Here is a 19,723-nt window from a genome sequence, read left to right on the forward strand (position 1 = left end):
TGAAAAATGATTTCATGCCTTGATGAATGGAAATCTAAAAGCAGTTTACAGAAAGTTCTAAGTCATCAGCATCCCTAATCCTTTAATGGCAAGAGATTGAAATGGAACTTACAAAGCAACAGTTTTACCAAGAGGCTTGCATAATACAAATCATGTAGATAATAATCCCACAACTTGCCCGTCTAATCTTTTTTTATGTCAGGCAAGTAAGAGTAATAATTTAAAGCTTGAGCACCTCTGAATAATATCACTGACTATTGCTACACTGAAAATACCAGCAATCATCCAGGAAAATTTTTCTCTTAGTTTATTAAGATGTTTCAGTATCGATAACAATAAATAGGAATGGGAATGGATATGGATTTTAAATATAACATTAGAACAAAGATTTTTTTAAAATATGTTCTTCCTTTAGGTGATACAAAACTATCTGGAAGTAAAGAGGCGTCTAAGCTGGTTACTAGAGGGGTTGTTTTAACTGGGCAGGAGTCGGATTATCAGGTCACAGCAATTGTGGCCAAAACTCCATATGCCTTTAAATTTGTGCAAGATGCTCCTTCATATGTTGAGATATGTATAGAGATGGAAAGGCCTGGAAAACCCCCGGAAAAATTGAAAAAAACCCAACCTAGGTTTTTTCCCCCCTTTTCTGTTTCCCCCCCCCCAAGCCGTTTCTCCCCGGGAAAATTGAAAAAAAAAACCAACAGTTTGATATAGTTTGAATATTCAGCACACTTCCCCCCTTTTTTCTGGAAAAAAGGGCTTTGGATAATAAAAAAAAAAACTGGGGAAACCTTGGTTTGTTTGTTTTTCCAATTTTTCCAGTTTCCCCCCAGGCCTTCCCATCTCTAGCTATGTATCACTGGTTTTCAAGATGCCACTACCCAGTCATCAGTATCAGGTGGAGAATGGGATTTCCAAGCTCATGTAGCCAGTCACTTAGTAACGAAGACTGCTCTCTAAATCGAAGATACATCAAACTTATTTAGGACCCATGGAACGGAGTAACCAAACTAAGCACCATATGAAGAAAGCAAATGCAGAAACTAAATTCACCAGGTTCTCCCCTGAAGAGGCACAAAGCATAGAAATGCTCTAGTTCTTAAAATCTGAGAGGCTTCGGGGAAACCAGAGGGACCTGATATTTGGGCAAGTCCTTTGAGACTTCACTTGTTCCTGGGAAGCCCTGGCATTTCTTGCAGCAAGTCCACATTCTGTGAAATCAAGGAAACAGGCGGCGGTCATTCAGCAGAGTCTTCAGGAGACCATCAGCACAAGCATTTCTGCTTGTCTGGTGGAACCATCTGTCCTCTCCTCGCCCCACATGCTGTCCTGTGGGTTCTCCCAACCCTCTAGAGCAGCTTTGGGGGGGAGGTGTGGGGAGAAAAGCGGAGGGGGAAGCCCACTAGTGAAATGGGTTGGTTGAATTTGGCCCCATCATGTGTTTTTCCTCACAAGGCAAGTGCTGGGGGAGACACTTGCTGGGGAGGAATTAACAGGAAGGTGGGAGCACCTAACTTGTCGCTCGCTCACTGATTCTCCCCTGCAAATGTTCCCCCCCGTAATAAAATTTTCCCAGACAGATTTTGAAACTGGAAGAAACCCAGCTAAGAGGAAGTGCCTAGTGGGTACATAACATCTGCACTGAAGACTTGGCAGGTGTGGGAGGCGTTAAGCAGCTCCTGCCAGTTTGCCTTACAAATGTCCCCACCATCCCTGCATTTGTATCATCATCATCATCATCATTTATTTATTTATTTATTCATACATACATACATACTTACCTCTCCTTTTTCCCTGACAGGGGCTCAGGGAGGCTTAAAGATTTTTCAAAAAATTAGGTACTTGAACAGCAGCAGCAGCAGCAGCTGTTGACATCTGCCAGCTGCCATACATTCTGATGACAACATATTTCAAAAGACACAATCCCTTACAAGGATCTGTGGGAGGCTAGTCACTGAGGCCAGGTTCAGACATGTCATCCCTTCCTCCATTTGCCATGATATGTGCTACATCTGCCCTCTTCACAAACTCCAACCATTTCACTTCTTACAAAATACCTCTAAAAAGGCAAAGTTGATGGCCGTTATACAGTCTTGTATATTTTTAGTACTTCATTGCAACTGACACACATTTGGTACGTCTGATTGCAAACTGGTTATATAGGCTACCAGTCTTGCTGTTCAGGATGCCTTGCAGAAGTCTCGCCCTTCTTGCAGGTGTTTTCGCTTACATGCATATGAATGCAGCTTTTGCAAGAGGGATAGCCATTGCTACCTATAGAAATCTGAACTTTTTTTGTACTTTTATAACTAGAATACACAAACACTGTGACTCCTCAAAACATGACAACTCTCCTACACACTGCTGCAAAGAAGAAAGCAAAGCAGCTCCTCAAAGTTAGCCTATGTTAATATTATATTTTAATGATGTAAGTTGGGGGCATAAATCTGGGTTTTCTTAACCTTTTTCTAAGCGAGGTTTTGAACCAAATACGTCTACAAATTCAGCTTTGATATTTATAGTCTTTCTTTCCCCTACTCTATGAGGGAAACAAAGAAAACCTGCAGTGCCTTTTGCAACAGCCGAGATACAAAACTGTGATAAGGATGTGTTTGTTAATGGGCATAGAGGCTTGAGTGTTAATGAAGCTTTTCATTCTGACCTTGTTGTCCAAAGCTTTAAAAAGCTTATAACTTACTTAATAGCTCTGATCACTGAATTCTTTTGTCTGGATGCCCCTTTAATAGGATACTAGTTGGGCTCTTAGTGTGATTTGTTATTGGGGTATTGCTGGTTTTTGTTTTTGTTTAAAGAAACGAATCCTTGTAAGATTGCAAGCTGCTATGGCTCCAGGAATATAAGGATTGCCTTGGTAATTTAAAACAAGGATTGGAGGGCCCAGTAGGCTGTCTCCAACTGTGGCTGACCAAATGCTTTTGGGTGCTCAAGAGCAGTGCCTGATGGTGAGGGCCCTCCACTGCTGTTTACCCCAATGTCTGGTATTCAGAGGTATACAGCCTCTAATATAGTTGTCTAGTCCAGTCTTTGCCATCTTGTCTTCAGGAGAAGAAAAGGCTAAAGAGTAAACCCTACATAAATCTGGAGTGTAGTCTCCAAGACGGTTGTATGGCGCCTTGTCTGCCTCCTTCCGTCAACTCCTGCAGCCAAGCTGGTGCCAAACATCTTCCTCTGCTTTCCTTTGGATCACATCAGTGGGGCTGAGATGAGACCTTGTTGTCTGGGTAGCCCAGGACCTCCATACACACTGCCCAGGATTGCTCCCCAGGGTGCAATATTTGGTGCTGCTAATGCAACAGTTTGACTTCACCCCCAGAGGTGCAGTCCATTGTCTCTCGAGACAGACGGATGCCAGCAACAACAGTTTAGGTATTGAGCTATGCCAATTGTTATTAGACATCTGTGAATCTGTCTGATAATCAAAGGATTCTCATTTAGTAGCCATTATCCCAAAAGTGTGGAACCTTTTTTTCATCCCAAAGGCCACAGTCCTTCGTGGGTGACCTCCTGGGGGGCACAACAGCCATGGATGGGGCCAGGGACAAAAAGTGGGGAGAGCAAGAGGTGCAACACTTACCTTTGAGTGTAGGTGGCATTCCAGCCTTACACAATACCTACCCCTCCATCCATCTCAAGGACACAGTCTAGCCAGGCAAAAGCACTTGAGGGTGCAGAGCAGGCTGGTGAAGGGGGTGACCTGGCGGCAGGGAGGGCCTTGGGAAAGCTGCAAGGGCCAGATAAAGAAGGCTTCAGGGCCATATTTGGCTTCAGGCCTGAGGTTCCAGACTGCGGCGTTAAACCATATTGTGAATTTCAGAAATAACTTCAAACACAAAATCTGACAAATGATCAGGGCCGCTGCCCAGACAAGCATTAGAAACTAAACATAAGGTCTAAGCAGACCACAAGCCAAAAGTCATCTGACTAATGAGTTGTATCTGAAAAGAATTGTTTTCAAATGATCACACACATACAGAGATAACGTTTCATAAATTGATTACAGAAATCCAAAGCAAGCGTCAGGAGAGGAAAAGAAGAAGCACAGCCAACCCAGCCTACAGTGGGCTTTTGGAAACAGAGGTACGTCTCTTGTCTTCTCGCTTTTTCATTCCCCTTCGCTTCTGGTCCTTATTCACGTGACACTAGAGTGACCACAGTAGTTTCCCATTACAAAATAAAAGCACGTCCCTGTTATAAAATAAGACTTTAAAACAGCTTAGCTGCCATGGTTTACTGTATTATGAAGCTGTTGAGAGAAACACTTACATTGTCAGTGTTTCCCTGGTTGGGAGCGTGACAGCCTGATCAGTTTCCTACTGGCGTAAATGTATAGGATAGACATGAATTTCTAAACCCAGTAGCATCTTAACATTAGCTCTGTGCATTTACCACCCACAACTCAAGCTTATTTCATGGGGAAGGAAAGGCTAAATCTATCCCACCATCTGCTGTTTAGGAAAAGTGAGATTTGGGGGGGGGGAGAGACTTCATTGTTTTGATTTGCCAAGGATTGGTTCAAATTGGGATTGGCAATTGCAAGTGAAAGTAGAAAACACTTTAAAAAGTCCCCCCCCCCCCAGCCCAGTAGTTTCTGATGAGTGTTGCATGTTCAGTAAAGCAACCTCAATAAATGTTTCCTGTGATGCTGGTTTTATCTAATTCAGTTACAGCTAATGAACTAGTAATGGGATCACTTATTTCTTTTGTATGTGACTGACATAAATTTAATCTCAGCAGTTTTGGAGAAGTGGAAATACAAATTATGTACATTTCTTCTTTTCATGCTTCTGGCATAACATATGGTGAAATACGTTGTGGACTTTAAAAATACAATTTCGTTAAAAATCCACTTTTTAAAAGCACACATTTATGCCAGGAACTTGGGAAGATGAAATACAAGGCACTGTTTCTTTAGGCTATTTAAAGCTGACATTTGATAATGACGTTAGCTGATATTCATTGAAATATTTATTTATAACAGTATATATTGCCTTTTCTTTTGTAAAAGGTCCTGATTCTGACATCAGCATATATATATATACACACCTATCCAGCTAAAACAATGTTTTTTTCCCCTAACTCTCTTGCATGGAATTCCTCGCTAAAAAGGGAATGCTCCTGAAGGAAGTTGTGTTTAACCCACAGATTTAACACAGAATACCACAACTGCTCCAGGAAATCTCATGTTAATTTTATTATGGGATCTCCCCAACACTCTGATATAGAACCCCCTTTTTTAAAAGTATGTAATTGCATATTATTGACACCCATATGTGGATAGCTCCTGATCATGCCCTCTCAGTTGGACTTGGTTGTTGTTGGAAGAAATGTCTTAGTCAATGCTATTCATGTTATCTTTTGCAGAGGAAACGTCTTGCATCAAATTATTTGAACAATCCCTTGTTTCTGTCCACAAGAGGTAAGATCTCTGAATTATTGGAATGGAAATATAGGTTAGTACTCCACACTTGAAATAATTACAGTAAAATTGGGTTTTCTAGCATCAATAAACAACAGGAAAAATAAAATTAATTTTACATTATATATCTGTATCCCCTCCAGAAGGAGTTCTGAGAGGTCAGAAGACACACCTCCTCTTTATGACAATTTACATGAGTCAAAAAAGGGAGCTGCACTTTGTAAAATTTACCCTATTGAAGTTTAGCCCTAACTGCTAGATCTGTATGCCAAGTTTTCAGCTAACAAGGCACAAATTATTTTGAGCTAAAATATATGAATATTTGAGAATTGGACTCTAGCCTATGAGAACTCATGTCATAAAAGTTGTTGATCTTTAAGGTGCCCCAGAACTCCTGCTTCCTGAAAAAAAATCATTCTTGCTTCACTTTTGTAAATCCATTTCTTTGGACAAAAAATTGTATTAGGTGTCTTATTGGCCAAAGTACATATATTCAGCACCTAGTTCTAGAAAATGTAGGTTCGTTTAATATTTGAGCTTTTAATGCAATTTATACAGTAAATCATCCTGAAAAATTAGAAAGGAAAAACCCCCTGAAAACTATGAAATGCACTGTAGATTTAAATAATAATTTTATGTGCTCCTTAGCTTAGATAAAGCCTGAGTTTTTAATATCTAACTTCATTCAGTCTAATGAAACTGTTACCTGTTTTGAAAATGCATATGATATTGTTGTAGTATCATAGTGGGACTGGGCTTTACAACTGGCTAGTAGAAAATTATGGCTGGCTACCAACACTGATCAAAATGTATGTGCCATTGCTTTGGTCTATCTACCCCAATTCTGTGCACTCTTGACTGGAGGCAGCACTGCGTGGTCTTAGGTAGAAATTTTCCCAAGCTCTGCTACCTGAAACCCTTTTAGCAAACTCATGAAAAATGAACCCAAGATTCTATGTATGCAAAGCATGCACTGTACCCATGGTATTAACAGCAGCAGCAGCGCACTGGAGTACCTAGACCAGCACAATGTTTGAGCATTGTGCAGCACTAAATAGCAAATTACTATTTACCTCTTTCTTGCTAATTTACAGGATAAACTCAGTTTTTCTATTCAGCCACTGAAAATATGTACACAATGCTAGTATAGTCTGCACTTCATTCCCATTTTTGCCCCAGATTAATATTGTGGTAATGGGATGCGGGTTGTGGTAATGGAACGTGGGTGCCGCTCTGGTCTAAAGCACTGAGCCTTGGGCTTGCCGATCAGAAGGTCGGCGGTTTGAATCCCTGCAACGGGGTGAGCTCCCGTTTCTCGGTCCCAGCTCCTGCCAACCTAGCAGTTTGAAAGCACATCAAAGTGCAAGTAGATAAATAGGTACTGCCCCGGTGGGAAGGTAAACGGTATTTCCGTGCATTGCTCTGGTTTCGCCAGAAGCGGCTTAGTCATGCTTGCCACATGACCCGGAAAAACTGTCTGCGGACAAACGCCGGCTCCCTCAGCCAGTTAAGCAAGATGAGCGCCGCAACCCCAGAGTCGTTCGTGATTGGACTTATCTGTCAGGGATCCTTTACCTTTACCTTTTTAATATTTTTAGTTTCTCGGGGCATTTCCATACTAATATTTTTTGCAGATGATCTTCTCCCGAAATCAAAAAATTGATCAGCTGCAGGTCATGTGTTTAGGGGAGTTATCCCCATCCTGATTGTTTCTAGCTCACACAAGGGTTGCTATGAAAGACAGAAGTAACATTTAAAGCATTGGTAGCTTTACATTCCAGCAGTGGGAGGTATCTCATTAATGAAGCACTCTTGTTGCACTTCTGTTCATCCCTGCCTTAGATGTTTCCTTAGAGCAAATGTTAGTACCTCATTAAGGTGCTGCTAACCTACTTGGGAATAGGCTGGGCAAGTGTTTGTGTAGTCCTCCTCCTCCTCCTCCTTCTCCTTCTCCTCCTTCTCCTTCTCCATTACCAAACCCTTTTTCATTTGATTGGAAGGCGACTGCATATAGCCACTCATCTTTACTGACATCTCTCTAATTTCTCTTGCTAAGTTCTTTCAGGGAGAGCATTATCTCTGATCTTGTGCAGCCCTGGCCCTGTGAATGTCTTGCATGCATCACTTCAGTTATTTGTGTGTATGGGCATGTGAGTGCAATTTCACACATTCAATGTGAACAAACAAAAAGTGCCACAATCCTGAGAAGAGGAAACATACATGAAGAGGGAATGCAAAAAGCTTAGTATAAGGATAAACTAAAAAGGGGGGAGTGCATGTAGGGTCACTTGGACAGACATAGCCTGACTGATGATAACCTTCTGCTCATACACAGTATTCTTTTATCATAGCCTACCTAAAATCCCACCAAGCTGGGGATCTAAGCCCACTGCTCCTAACCTGTGTTCTGCCCTTCTTTCATAATGCTAGCCAATGAGGATCCATCTTGGCAGGTATGTTTTACCACACCTTGTAAATTGTGAGGGAACAGGGTCTTCGTTTAAGCTTTTTTTTAAAAAAAAAAGATATTGTGTTGTTGTCTGTCACCCTGGGCCTTCTCAGTTGTCACATACCAGAGTGTACATTTGTAAGTACTATTGTCACTGCCCCACTGCTGTCCAGGGTAGTTTTGCCAAAAATGCAGGCAGTGCAATGGTCAGAGAAATGACTGGAGGAACAATACTCGGGTTCACACGTCCTCTGTCCACTGCAAAGAACAACATTTTGTTTTTATCTGTATGCAGAATCTCCCAGGTTCCATTACTTGTCTCTCCTGGCTTATTAAATCTAGCAGAGGGGGTCTAAGTGAGTTGTCCCTGCTTCCTTGAAACAGCCTAAAGACCCCTTTGACAGGAACAACTATTGACCAGTCACAAATGCCCCCTTTATGGGAAAGGTGGTGGAAAGGGTTGTGATGGAGCAGCTGCAAGCATTCTTGGATGACACAGATTATTTGGAGCCATTCCATTCTAGGTTTAGGCCTGGCCATGGAACTGAGTCAGCCTTGGTCTTCCTAATGGATGACAATTGCAGAGAGGTGGACAGGAGAGTGCAACCTTACTCCAGATTCTTGAATTCTTCTAGTTACAGATAGGTAGCCGTGTTGGTCTGCCATAGTCAAAACAAAATAAAAAAATTCCTTCCAGTAGCACCTTAAAGACCAACTAAGTTAGTTCTTGGTATGAGCTTTCGTGTGCATGCACACTTCTTCAGAACATGGAAGTCCATCATCTGAAGAAGTGTGCATGCACACGAAAGCTCATACCAAGAACTAACTTAGTTGGTCTTTAAGGTGCTACTGGAAGGAATTTTTTTATTTTGTTTTGAATTCTTCTGATACCATTGGCCATGGTACACTCCTGAACAGCCTGAAGATTCACCACCGCAGTCTAGTGATCACACATGGAAAACAAACAGACAGCAAATTGGAGAATGCTAACCTTAGATTTCAGGATCCCATCTATCAAGCTAAATGATGCTTCCAGGACCACACAATTATGTTTTTCACAATCACAGATTCTTCCACAGCACTGTACCTACAATCCTATATAGATTATGTGTGATGTTGACAACCTTCATAACACAGGCAAGTTAACATGCTGACAATATGTCCACAATAAACCAAGAGCCACTGAAGACATATCTTTAGCAAAATCAGTTCATCACCATAGAAACAAATCTCTTCAAAATAATTATTTCCCTTCTGTTTAGAATGATGGCTCCTGTCTCCAAGATTTTCATGCTCGGGAACAATGTGTAATAGTTGGGTTGGTGCTGTCAGGCTTTGATCATTGATATGAAGTAGGAGTGCTACAAATATACTAAGGTCTCATTTTCATCTATTTAATTGGACTTGTTTGGCAAAGTGGTGAGTTTATATGGCCACAGTCTGCTTGTGGAGAGCTCCTTCTGTAGATCAGCTGAACAACCTGGCTCCTTGTGCTTTTGTGTTTTGCAGAATGAGGTCAGCCATGATGAATATTGTTCAGCATGTAAGCGCAGTGCCAATTTGCAATCCTGTGGAACATGCCCCAGAGCCTATCACCTCAACTGCTTGGACCCTCCCTTGAAGACTGTCCCCAAAGGGGTCTGGGTCTGTCCTAAGTGCCAAGAAAAGGTGAGATGTGCCTTTACACTGTAACTATCCAAACCTGATCTGGGAGCTGAGTTGTGTACAGATATAAATTTGATGAGCTCTGTAAACGTTGACCACCAGTGCAGCTGAAATTAGTCTTCACCAAGTCCCACTAAAAGTAATGGAACTTAAATATCACTTACTTTTTATATTGATTTTTATATTGAGTAACTATGCTGGATTCAGTCCTTTTAGTTGGTAAAGTATCCTCCATACCTTATTCATTTTGTAAAAAATCCTAAGTCCATTAGTACTGATTTGCCTAAGGCTACACAGTAAATTCACTATTGCTGCCTGTTCTGTAAATATCTCATTGAAGTAATTTTTGCACAGCAAAGTTTAAATCATTCACTTTTGAGTATTCAGGGTAAGAGGAGAGATAATGCCTAAATCTAATCACCTGAGAAATCCCAGGCTGCTCATCTCCTGGAAGAACTTCCAGAAATATGGTCTCTGGTGTTCTCAGCGCAACTCAATATCAAATAACCCACCATCTTTATGGTAAGTTGATTTCAATGGGAGAACTTTAAGCACATGCTTAAGTCTCTTCCAGTGAAATCATTGAGTGACTTAACATTAGCTTCGTAATGATATCCTATCCATAGTAGGACAAACTTAGCCCCCCCATTCATAGAAAAAAATCACTGTTACCAGTCTAATATAACCAAGAAAGCTATATAACCAGCACCATTAGTATTAATAAGGTGGTACCTCAGGTTACATACGCTTCAGGTTACAGACTCCGCTAACCCATAAATAGTACCTCGGGTTAAGAACTTTGCTTCAGGATGAGAACAGAAATCACGTGGCGGCAGCGGAAGGCCCTGTTAGCTAAAGTGGTACCTCAGGTTAAGTACAGTTTCAGGTTAAGAACGGACCTCCAGAACAAATTAAGTTCTTAACCCGAGGTACCACTGTATTGTAAATTTCGTTGTCCCTGAGAGGGGGCAATGACAATAAAGATATTATTATTATTATTATTATTATTATTATTATTATTATTATTATTATTATTATTGATATTAAGCATAACACCACTTGCAAGTTAAAAATAATGCCTCCACTGATGATTTTCTCTTTTATTTATACAGTATACAGTGGTACCTCTGGATGCGAACGGGATCCATTCCGGAGCCCCGTTCGTATCCTGAGCAGAATGCAACCCACGTCTGCACGTGCACGGGTCACAATTCGCCGCTTCTGCGCATGCGCGTGACATCATTTTGAGCGTATGCGCAAGTGGCAAAACCCAGAAGTAACCCATTCCGTTACTTCCTGGTCACCGCGGGACACAACCTGAAAAGATTTAACCTGAAGTGTCTTTAACCCGAGGTATGACTGTAACTGCAAAGAGAGTCATCAGTGTCAGTAACAGCCTAGAGTATAAGGCAGTGCCGACAGCTCAACACTTACTCTCCTTTAAAGATAGAGCAGGTTCTACTCTAGACATAAAGAATAATTAACACAATTAACTGCATTTGATCCCCAGCACCTCATGAGGGGGATGGACCCCAAAAGCTGTGAGACTGGAAGCACCAGTTTTTTCCTGGATTTGTGATGAGGGGACTGCAATCCCACATAGTAATTCATCATGGTTGAGGAAGACCTAAACATGAAGTTTTGGAAGACCTTTAATGCATTTTTTTCAGCACTGTCATGGTACACTTGGCTATCACTAGAGGGTTAAGCCATCTTCAGTGATCATGGATGCTAAAGAAACTGCATATGCAATCATATGAATTCCCTACATTTGCTGACCAGTTCATGCAACCTTCTGTTTGTATTATTTTGTGACTGCATATGTGAGCATAAACCAGTCTGGTTGTATTACAGATGACATTTGCTAGACTTACCTTGACAGAGAGTTTTGTTCTCTTTTTGTGGGAAGGCAAAATATAATTTCTAAATATATTTCCATGCTTTTCATTTTACAAATCGGCAAACTAACTACTCTTACGGAGCTATTACATAGTCCTGATATAATCAGCTTTTGAGGAATAAATTGGAGGGTGGCAATTCTAAACGATTGTATGCATTATAACATAAGTGTGCCCTTGAGTTGTTTGAATCCGTTATTTCCTGAAATTGTAGGTGTTAAAGAAAGATGAAAATGTGCCATGGGCTGGAACTCTGGCGATTGTTCAGTCCTACGTTACTCATAAAACAGGTACGAACTGTAGCAATTGATTATAAGAAATGGTTTCTCAAGTGTCAGCAACTTCAAAATGGAGTCGCCTCAGGGGGTGGATTGCAAGGGTCTCAGAAATAAAGTATCATCCGAACACATCTGTACTTGTCTGATGGAAGGGTTTCCCAATTACTGTTCTAACACATCTGAATTGAGAGTTCACAAACTCGGAGGTGGACTGGGGGTGTGTGTGTGTGTGTGTGTGTGTGTGTGTGTGTGTGTGTGTGTGTTTCACATAGGAGACAAATACCGTTTTTCATTGGTGGGTCGGGGGGGGGGATTCTCACTATAACCTTTCTCCTTGAAAGAGAGAAGGTCACAGTGAATTGAGGCTGTCTGCGAGCCCATTCATGCAACGGCATTCTAATTAGGTGGGTGCTTTCTGTTCATTGATGACTTTGCTTTTTGTCCTTAGCACATGAAAACCCCTTGAGTCCTTGAGCCCAGTGTAAAATATGCACTTCCACCAACACCCATTATGAATATTTTACTTGCGTCCTGTGACTTTTGTTGTTTTTACTGTACCTCCTTCAGACTGAGTTGTTAGCACTGTGTGCACCTGTTTATCAGCTTAACGAATTTGACAGTATCGCCAAATGCCTCTTCACTAGATGGGTCGAAAGGGGCCCTCCCAAGGCATCTCTTACACTCCTCTGTTACATTTTTCATCTTAACAGCCATTCATTGCCTGCTTTCTTGCCTTTGCTTCACAGTCAAAGAAGAGGAGAAGAGGAAGTTATTAAAGAGAAGCAGTGAACTGAGGGGAGAACACAGGAAGCTAGAGGAAAAAGAACACTTTCTCAATAATGCAATGAAGGTATCATTTCTGGTTTATGGCTTATCCTGAAAAATTGCCCAGGCACTTGCTACTTTTGAAATCAAGAGAAATTAGCACAAGTGGACAAATCTGAATGTTTCTATAAATTTCTGGACAGTAGATCACTGAAACCTTACCTCCTTAAACTTGACCTATGGGTGTGTGACAGATGGGTGGGACCTCTCACCTGTTAAGTCACATGGCATCAGAGTGGCGTCAGGTGATACTTATTTTGCCTGTGTGGTTTGAAATCCTACTGCACAGGCAGAAGATGTGTGTGGTGCTTTGCGAGTGCTGACCATCAGCTGATTTGTAAGGCTTGGGCGCTGAGAGCTGGGTACAAGGCTGGCAAAGTTCCATGATTGGCACTTCCCAAGCACCAACAAGCAGCACATCAGTGGTGCCCGAAAAGCCCCCTTTTGCCCAAGCTCTGTCTTCACCTTCCCCATAGCTGGCATCAGGTGTGGGGCAGGTGGCCATGGCTTGGCTGAACCTGCCTCATGGCCCAAATGGGGGAGCTCCGGGAGGCTTCCCTGTCCTTGTTCCACAGAGACTAAAGAGAACTTCGCAATCAAGCACAACTACCTTTTCCTGCATTCACACGAAAGCTTATACCAAACTTAGCTGGTCTCTAAGGTGCTACTGGACAATTTTTTAATATATTTCGACTGCGTCAGACCAACACAGCTACCTACCTGAATCTTAAGCCCACTAATTTCTGTGGACATATATGGTGGATTGTGGCTACTTTCTTCTTGTGAGTAAGCAGGCCCCAGTTGGCTAAATCCAGCTGTGTTGGCTAGTAGGCTATTAGGAAGGTGTAGTGTAGCAGCTGTGCTAGTCCACCATCAAGGAAGTCATTATGCCACAGGATCATTGGCAGATTCTCTGATCTTGAACTTTTGCATCCTAGTGACTTTCTCTGAAACATGAACTTTGCACTGGTTTACAGCCTAAGGCTGCAGTCCTATGTGAACTTATTTGAGAGTAAGTCCTGTGGAACTCAGCGACACTTTACAGTTAAACTGCATAGGATTGTGGTGTAAATAAATCCTTGTTCTTTGGAAGGTAGACCTGAGGTCTTTTCTTCCTCCTCCCATCTTCATTGTTTGTTCTCTATTACTCCAGTGGTCACTAGAACCTTAATCTGAAATGCTATACATTCAGCAAACCATATTCTACAACACTTTTAATAACATGTTTAAATATTTGCCCATGAACATGGGGGGCAATTGTGACTTCCGCACAGATTTTCAAAGAGCTGAGCACAAAGCACGTTGCAAAATAAAGAAGCTAAGCCGTATTACAAAGGGGACTTCAGTGTTGCGGATTCTTGCAGATAATTAATTACGAATAACACAGATTAGGAAAACGCTAAATTTCTACAATAACAGCAAATATGCTTTAAAATAGATCAGCCCTAATATTGGACTTGTTGTTCTTGCTCAAATGGGAATTTAGAAGGCCTACATTTATAGCATGGGCGCACCCCACAATTCAGAAGACCAGTGAGCAATGTATGAGGTTTGATCATCTGGTGTGTGTCTATATGTATTACATTTATTTTGAAAATTAGAAGTAGCATTTGCATCTGTAGCTAGTCACATTTTGTTCAACTGCTGCTCTCATTCAGGAGGGACACCCATCAATTTTTCATGACATTTAAAAGAAAATGGGAGGCAAAGTAATAATTTATTAGAAGGCAACTTAGTGGGGTGTGTTCCCTTTAACTGTGCGGACTTAGTAATATAACCATGTACATGCCTGAGTCCATAACGGCATGGGCTGAAGACTCAATAGATTCCTCTGTATGTGCGACTGTGTTATGTTAGGTAGAGAGTAGAATTAGAAAATGAAAAGGATGCATACTTCATTGTTCAGATAGAAGTTTTGGCTGTTGACTGCAGCAATGCAATTCCACATAAAGACCTCAACTGATGAGAGCAATCAAAAATATTATGCTACAAAATGGCTTGGTTCCTGAGGTTTTCATTAAATTAAAATGGAGCAATTGAGAGCCTAGATCCAATAAAATGGAGAATTAAATTAAAAAGCAATTGAATTAAGTGGGACACATAGAGACCGAGAGGTAATGGGCCCTGCACTTTGCAGTGTGAAATATTACATTGCAAAATTTTTATATTAAAGTATAAAATGAAAGATAACTTATTCAAGGAAGCTTGTGGGAGATTGTGCCTGGATATTTGCCTTAGTGTTAAGAGGGGATGCCTGTTTTATATTTATAGTGAATGCATGCAGATAAATTCCATTTTCACTGATACTACAACTTTTGTGCTCATACAACATGTGAAAGTGATGCAACATAAGAATTTCTCTTGATGCACCCAAGAGCATGCACACTGTAACCAGTATTAAACTAAATAAAGTTTAAACGGAGGATATTTCTGACTGGATCTAATAACAGGAGGAATATGTTTGTCAATTACATGCACGTGTTTTCATATGAGGGTGTCATGTCCATTTCACTTGCTAAAAATACTCTCCTCCTCCATAAGGGTCAACAAATATTCATGCCAGAGTGTGTGGACTATATTAAATAAATTCCATTTGTATGTGAACCGACATCATCTGTTCAGTCTATCCAGACTAAAGGCACGATCTTCCACAACCTTCCTTGAATAAGTTATCTTTCATTTTATACTTCAGTATAAAATTTTGTAATGTGATATTTCCCCCCACCCAACCCTTAGAAGAGCAAGTCTCCGTGCCATATCCCTAACTGCCTCTGAAGGTCTCTTCGCTTTCAGAAGCGATTTGTCATCCGGTGTTGGGAGTAGTGGGCAAGAGAAGCGGCCTTTTGAGAAATCCCTCTGGGCATGTAGAATTAATAGTGCGGGTCTTTGGATTCCAGCCAGTGGAAATAAATAAAATCATAAATCTTTGTAGATTGTGCATTAATTCAGATTAGAGAGTGGCTTTGACTAGAATCCCCCTCTTCAATCAACATAAGCATGCATTCAGGCAGGGCTGGGGAGAGGCGAATGTATCCCTAAGCTCTACCCTTCAAGCACCCGGCTTGCGATTCCGGCAGGATGCTTCAAGGGGGGCCACGGTGCAACTCATTTATTTGAGCTTGCCCACACAAAAGCGTGTTTGCAGGGAGAGTGTTTTGACATCCAATGGAATGTGTTCTTACTCTTTCTTTCCACCTTTGACAGAAGTGCTTAGAGCGAAAAAACAGCCTATTGGCCCAGCAGAAAGGGGTTCAATCATCGCTGGAACGCCTCAAAACTCTCATTAGACTGATACAGAATGAGCAGATGATTCAGGTTACCATGACAACCACCACCACCTCCTCCCTGCTAACCGTCCCCTGGATCAAACCGTCTTCTGCCTCAGCTGCTGCTGTACACAAAGCCTTGCAGCCGACACAGGGGAACAACTGACAGGGGCTGCCTGAAAACCTGGTTTTTCTTTTTTGAAAGAAAACAAAAGGTGAACTTTAGATAGATGCAAACACAATAGCTGTGGAAACACTGCAACTGCATCGAGAAGGAGACTTGAGGGGAGGCAGGGGAACAGAAAGACTTTGTTGTCAATTTTTATTACACCAGGATGTTGGGTGAACCACCCGCTTGACTTCGTTGGTGTCATGGCAACTTTCTACAAAGCAGATCCTGCTGCAGTTTTCTATTGCTGAGATATTCTGTACTTAGGATATTCTTTCTTTCTTTTGTTGCATTGGCCTTAAAGTATTTAATGGATAAGGAAAATGAAGCAGCATATGTTGGCCAATGAGGGGAGTGCGGTGGTGGAATGGAATGGAGCACATCCTTGGGGAGGGAAGGTGGACTTTAAAAAGTTCTCATTTTGGAGGGAAAATAGTTTTAAAAGCAAAGAGATAGTTAGCTAGTATGCAGGTAGTTGGTAGGGGGTGCAGGAATGGTTAATTGGTGACAGTGAAAAATGGAATAGCTTGGAAATCAACATGGATTCCTGATATTTTTCTTTTAAATGAACAAGGTCTGCCACATTGATTCAGGTTGAACTGGACAAGGGGCTATTTGAGAAGAATTGCATTTGTGGGACACTCACAGAGCCTTCAAAATCAAATCATTTTTTCAGTATTATAGTTGAGAATTACAGATATTTAAATAAAAATGTATGAAATTAGCATTTCTAGTGAAATATTGAAGTATTTTCATGCTGATGCTTCTTGTATATGCGTTCTGAAGTATTTAAAGAGGTATGCCTGTAAAACCCCTTAATTTTGCAGGACCTTTCAACTTATTTTGCTATTGATGTATTTTTCTCATGGAGTTTTTTGTGCAAGGTTTAGCATAAACCATAATAGTGACAAATATCTTCAGCAGGTTGGATCTTTATTATTATTTTGAGCGGGGACGGGGTCAGATTTTTTTTAAAGAAAGAAAGCAAATAATCTTTTTTGCTGCTGCTTTTTTTTCCTGTCAAGACAGTACAAATGATATGCCAAAAAACTTTACACTTTTGTACTGCATTTTTATTGTAAAATAGGGAATGTGAAAAATGATTATTCTTTATTTTATTTTATTTTATTTCACTTGCAGAAGTATCTGCTAAATAGTACAGGAAATAAACTGCCTCAAGGGGTTGTTTCATTTATTGGATGTATCAGGAGCTGCGGGGTAGGGGGTGGGCTGTCACATTCTAAGTAATGTGCTTTTTGGAAAACCTTTTCTTTTTATATTGTTTGTTGATTTTTACCACATGTGACATGTTTAGCACTAGCCTGAGAAAATACTGGAGAAACTGCTTTATTCCCCCTCCCCTCTAGCTAGTCTTCCGATGCAGCAAGCTCAGTCTGGCCCCATCCGGCCAAGCAGCCTCTGCTGGTGCCCTGAGGCCTACCTCAGAAGTTAGTGGTGGACAAACCAGTTTCCCCTTAGCATAACTTTCCCATTCTGTAACCCTATGAGGAGCACCATATCGGATTCCAGGGGCTGGGGGATTCACTCTTGAATATTCAGGATGCAATCTTATACATGTCTACTTAAATGTTGGTGCCATTGATTCCCATGGTACTTTTTCCCAGGTAAATTTACATAGCAGAAGTGATAACCTCTGGTTTGGGGGGGCCTAATCTGGCCTCCAAGACAGTTTTTCTGCACCCCAAAGATTTTGCCAATTTTTTCAGCAGTGACAAACTTTGAGAGAGGGAGTGTGTGTTTGTGCTGGGGTGGGCAGAGCCCAACATGGATGAGGATGCAAAAACCCTTGCCCAGGGAGGGGGCAGCAGCCTCTTTCCTCAGCTGATCTGCATGGCTTAGCTGAGGAGGGAGGCTGCAAGTGTGTAGGACTGCAAAGAGGCCACACTGAAGGCTGGCATGCAGCCCCTGAAGGATTGGCTATGAGGAAATGTGGCCCTCGGGTCACGAAGGATTAGCCAACTCTGGTGTATAGGATTTGAAGTCCTATATTACAAAGTAGCAGTGTATTTTAACAGCATTTGTTGCATTACTTTTAGTAATTCACAATTATAGCATCTTTCTCAATACTAACACAGCCTTGTTTGTTTGTTTGTTTGTTTGTTTGTTTGTTTGTTTGTTTGTTTGTTTTAAACAAATGGATTTGTGCCTTTGGCATGCATACCTAAGACACAGACCCATTTTAAATATATATATGACAATAGCAAGTCAGCCTGTAGAACCAGCGATTTGGCCAGAAATATAAGTGCTCCTGAGAAATAATTTGAGTGGGGTCAAAACCTCAAGGAAGGGCGTAGGGTACTCTGCCCACCGGCCCTCTCTAAATGTTGCCCCTGTGTTTAAGTAGGTCTGAAGCAAGAATCCATTTCTGCATTCCACAGGTGAAGCATCTCACAATGGCCTATCACACGGTGCCAATAAATCAAGGGATTTGGCTTTTTATTGATTGATTGGGGGGTCACCCAGCACTAGGCAGCACACAGTCCCTTCAACCATTTTCACAACTCCGGGAGAAACTGTGCAGTACTATACAAATCTATTTTAATACACTTAACACTCTGTTGAACAAGATTTTTATATTCTTTTATTGACAAACAAAAGTGAACTAAGTAAAACACAGTTGTGATACATTGGTTATTGTATGCCAATTTATGCATTCGAACGTGGCTTGCAATGTAAATGTTTTCAGGTTTAATGGTTCTTTTTCTCCTTCTAAGACGAATTTAAAGAAAAGGGGAAAGCACAGAAAGTTGATTTAATGTGAAAACTTTCTGAAGTGTTTTTCTGGGACTGTTAAAAGTAGTTATTTTGGAAAAGGGACTGTCCCGTGGATAGTGTGCATAGAAAACAAAGTGTTTGTCTTAAATATACCAATGTAGTTTACTTCTTTATGATGAATTAAAACTTGACTGACAGATTTAATACTGGTGTGGTCCCTGGAATGTACGTGCAGCTTCCAAGCACAGCCTGTGCCACCCTGAAGAAGGCCGAAGTGTGTTGCTGGGCCCCCTCATTCCTGCTTCCCCTCACCATCCATGGCAAACCCCTCCAACAGTCCTCCTGGGAACTCTGCCCACACGGCATCATAGGTAATAATTTCCTGTTCAATAGAAATGCCATTGTCAAGATTTGGTTTTTCATTCACCAATTTAGACACCAGAATCAAAATGGTCTCAAAAATAAACTGCATGCCATAATTTGCCCTCACATTTAATTGCAGTCTAAAATGTTGCCCCAGTGCATGAGAGAGGGGACTTCAATCCTAAAGACAATAAAGAAAGGGATAAAAATGAAAACTCTCATTATTACAATACCTTTACATAAATCTGTGTTGCAACCACACTATACACTCTGACAACCAGAACTGTGCACAGTATTTCATCATCACATCTCAAAAAAGATAATGTAGCACTACAAAGGGTAACCAGAATGATCAGGGGACATTTAAGCCACTTGTCATCTCCTGGGCAAGTAGCTCGAGCAGATGTTGACTGTTCAGCTCATGAGGAGATACGATAGCCATCTTCAAATATCTCAAGGAATGTCACATGGAAGATGGCATAAGCTTGTTTTCTCCTGCTCTGGAGGCTAAGACTCAAACCAATGACTTCAAGTTACAAGAAAGAAGATTCCAGCTATACATCTGGAAGAACCTTCTGACAGTAAGAGCTGTTTGAGGGTGTAGCAGACTCCTTTGGAAGATTGCAGACTCGCC

General features: G+C 41.3%; 1 protein-coding gene across 4 annotated transcripts in view; it reads left to right on the forward strand.

Moving 5' to 3' along the window:
- PHF21B (PHD finger protein 21B) overlaps window positions 1-18,930 on the forward strand; it is a 192,920-nt gene extending 173,990 nt beyond the window's left edge. For all 4 annotated transcript variants that reach the window (XM_081860962.1, XM_081860964.1, XM_081860963.1 and 1 more), the window contains 7 exons: window positions 4,025-4,101; window positions 5,386-5,440; window positions 7,871-7,893; window positions 9,399-9,557; window positions 11,667-11,742; window positions 12,477-12,580; window positions 15,760-18,930. In XM_081860962.1, coding sequence (XP_081717088.1) covers window positions 4,025-4,101; window positions 5,386-5,440; window positions 7,871-7,893; window positions 9,399-9,557; window positions 11,667-11,742; window positions 12,477-12,580; window positions 15,760-15,987 — 722 coding nt within the window. In that variant the 3' untranslated portion in view covers window positions 15,988-18,930. The remainder of the gene's footprint in view (window positions 1-4,024; window positions 4,102-5,385; window positions 5,441-7,870; window positions 7,894-9,398; window positions 9,558-11,666; window positions 11,743-12,476; window positions 12,581-15,759) is intronic.
- The last annotated feature ends 793 nt before the right edge of the window (window positions 18,931-19,723 follow it).

Source organism: Podarcis erhardii (genome assembly GCF_964252035.2).
Source record: "Podarcis erhardii genome assembly, chromosome: 5".
NCBI classification, from domain to species: Eukaryota; Metazoa; Chordata; class Lepidosauria; order Squamata; family Lacertidae; genus Podarcis; species Podarcis erhardii.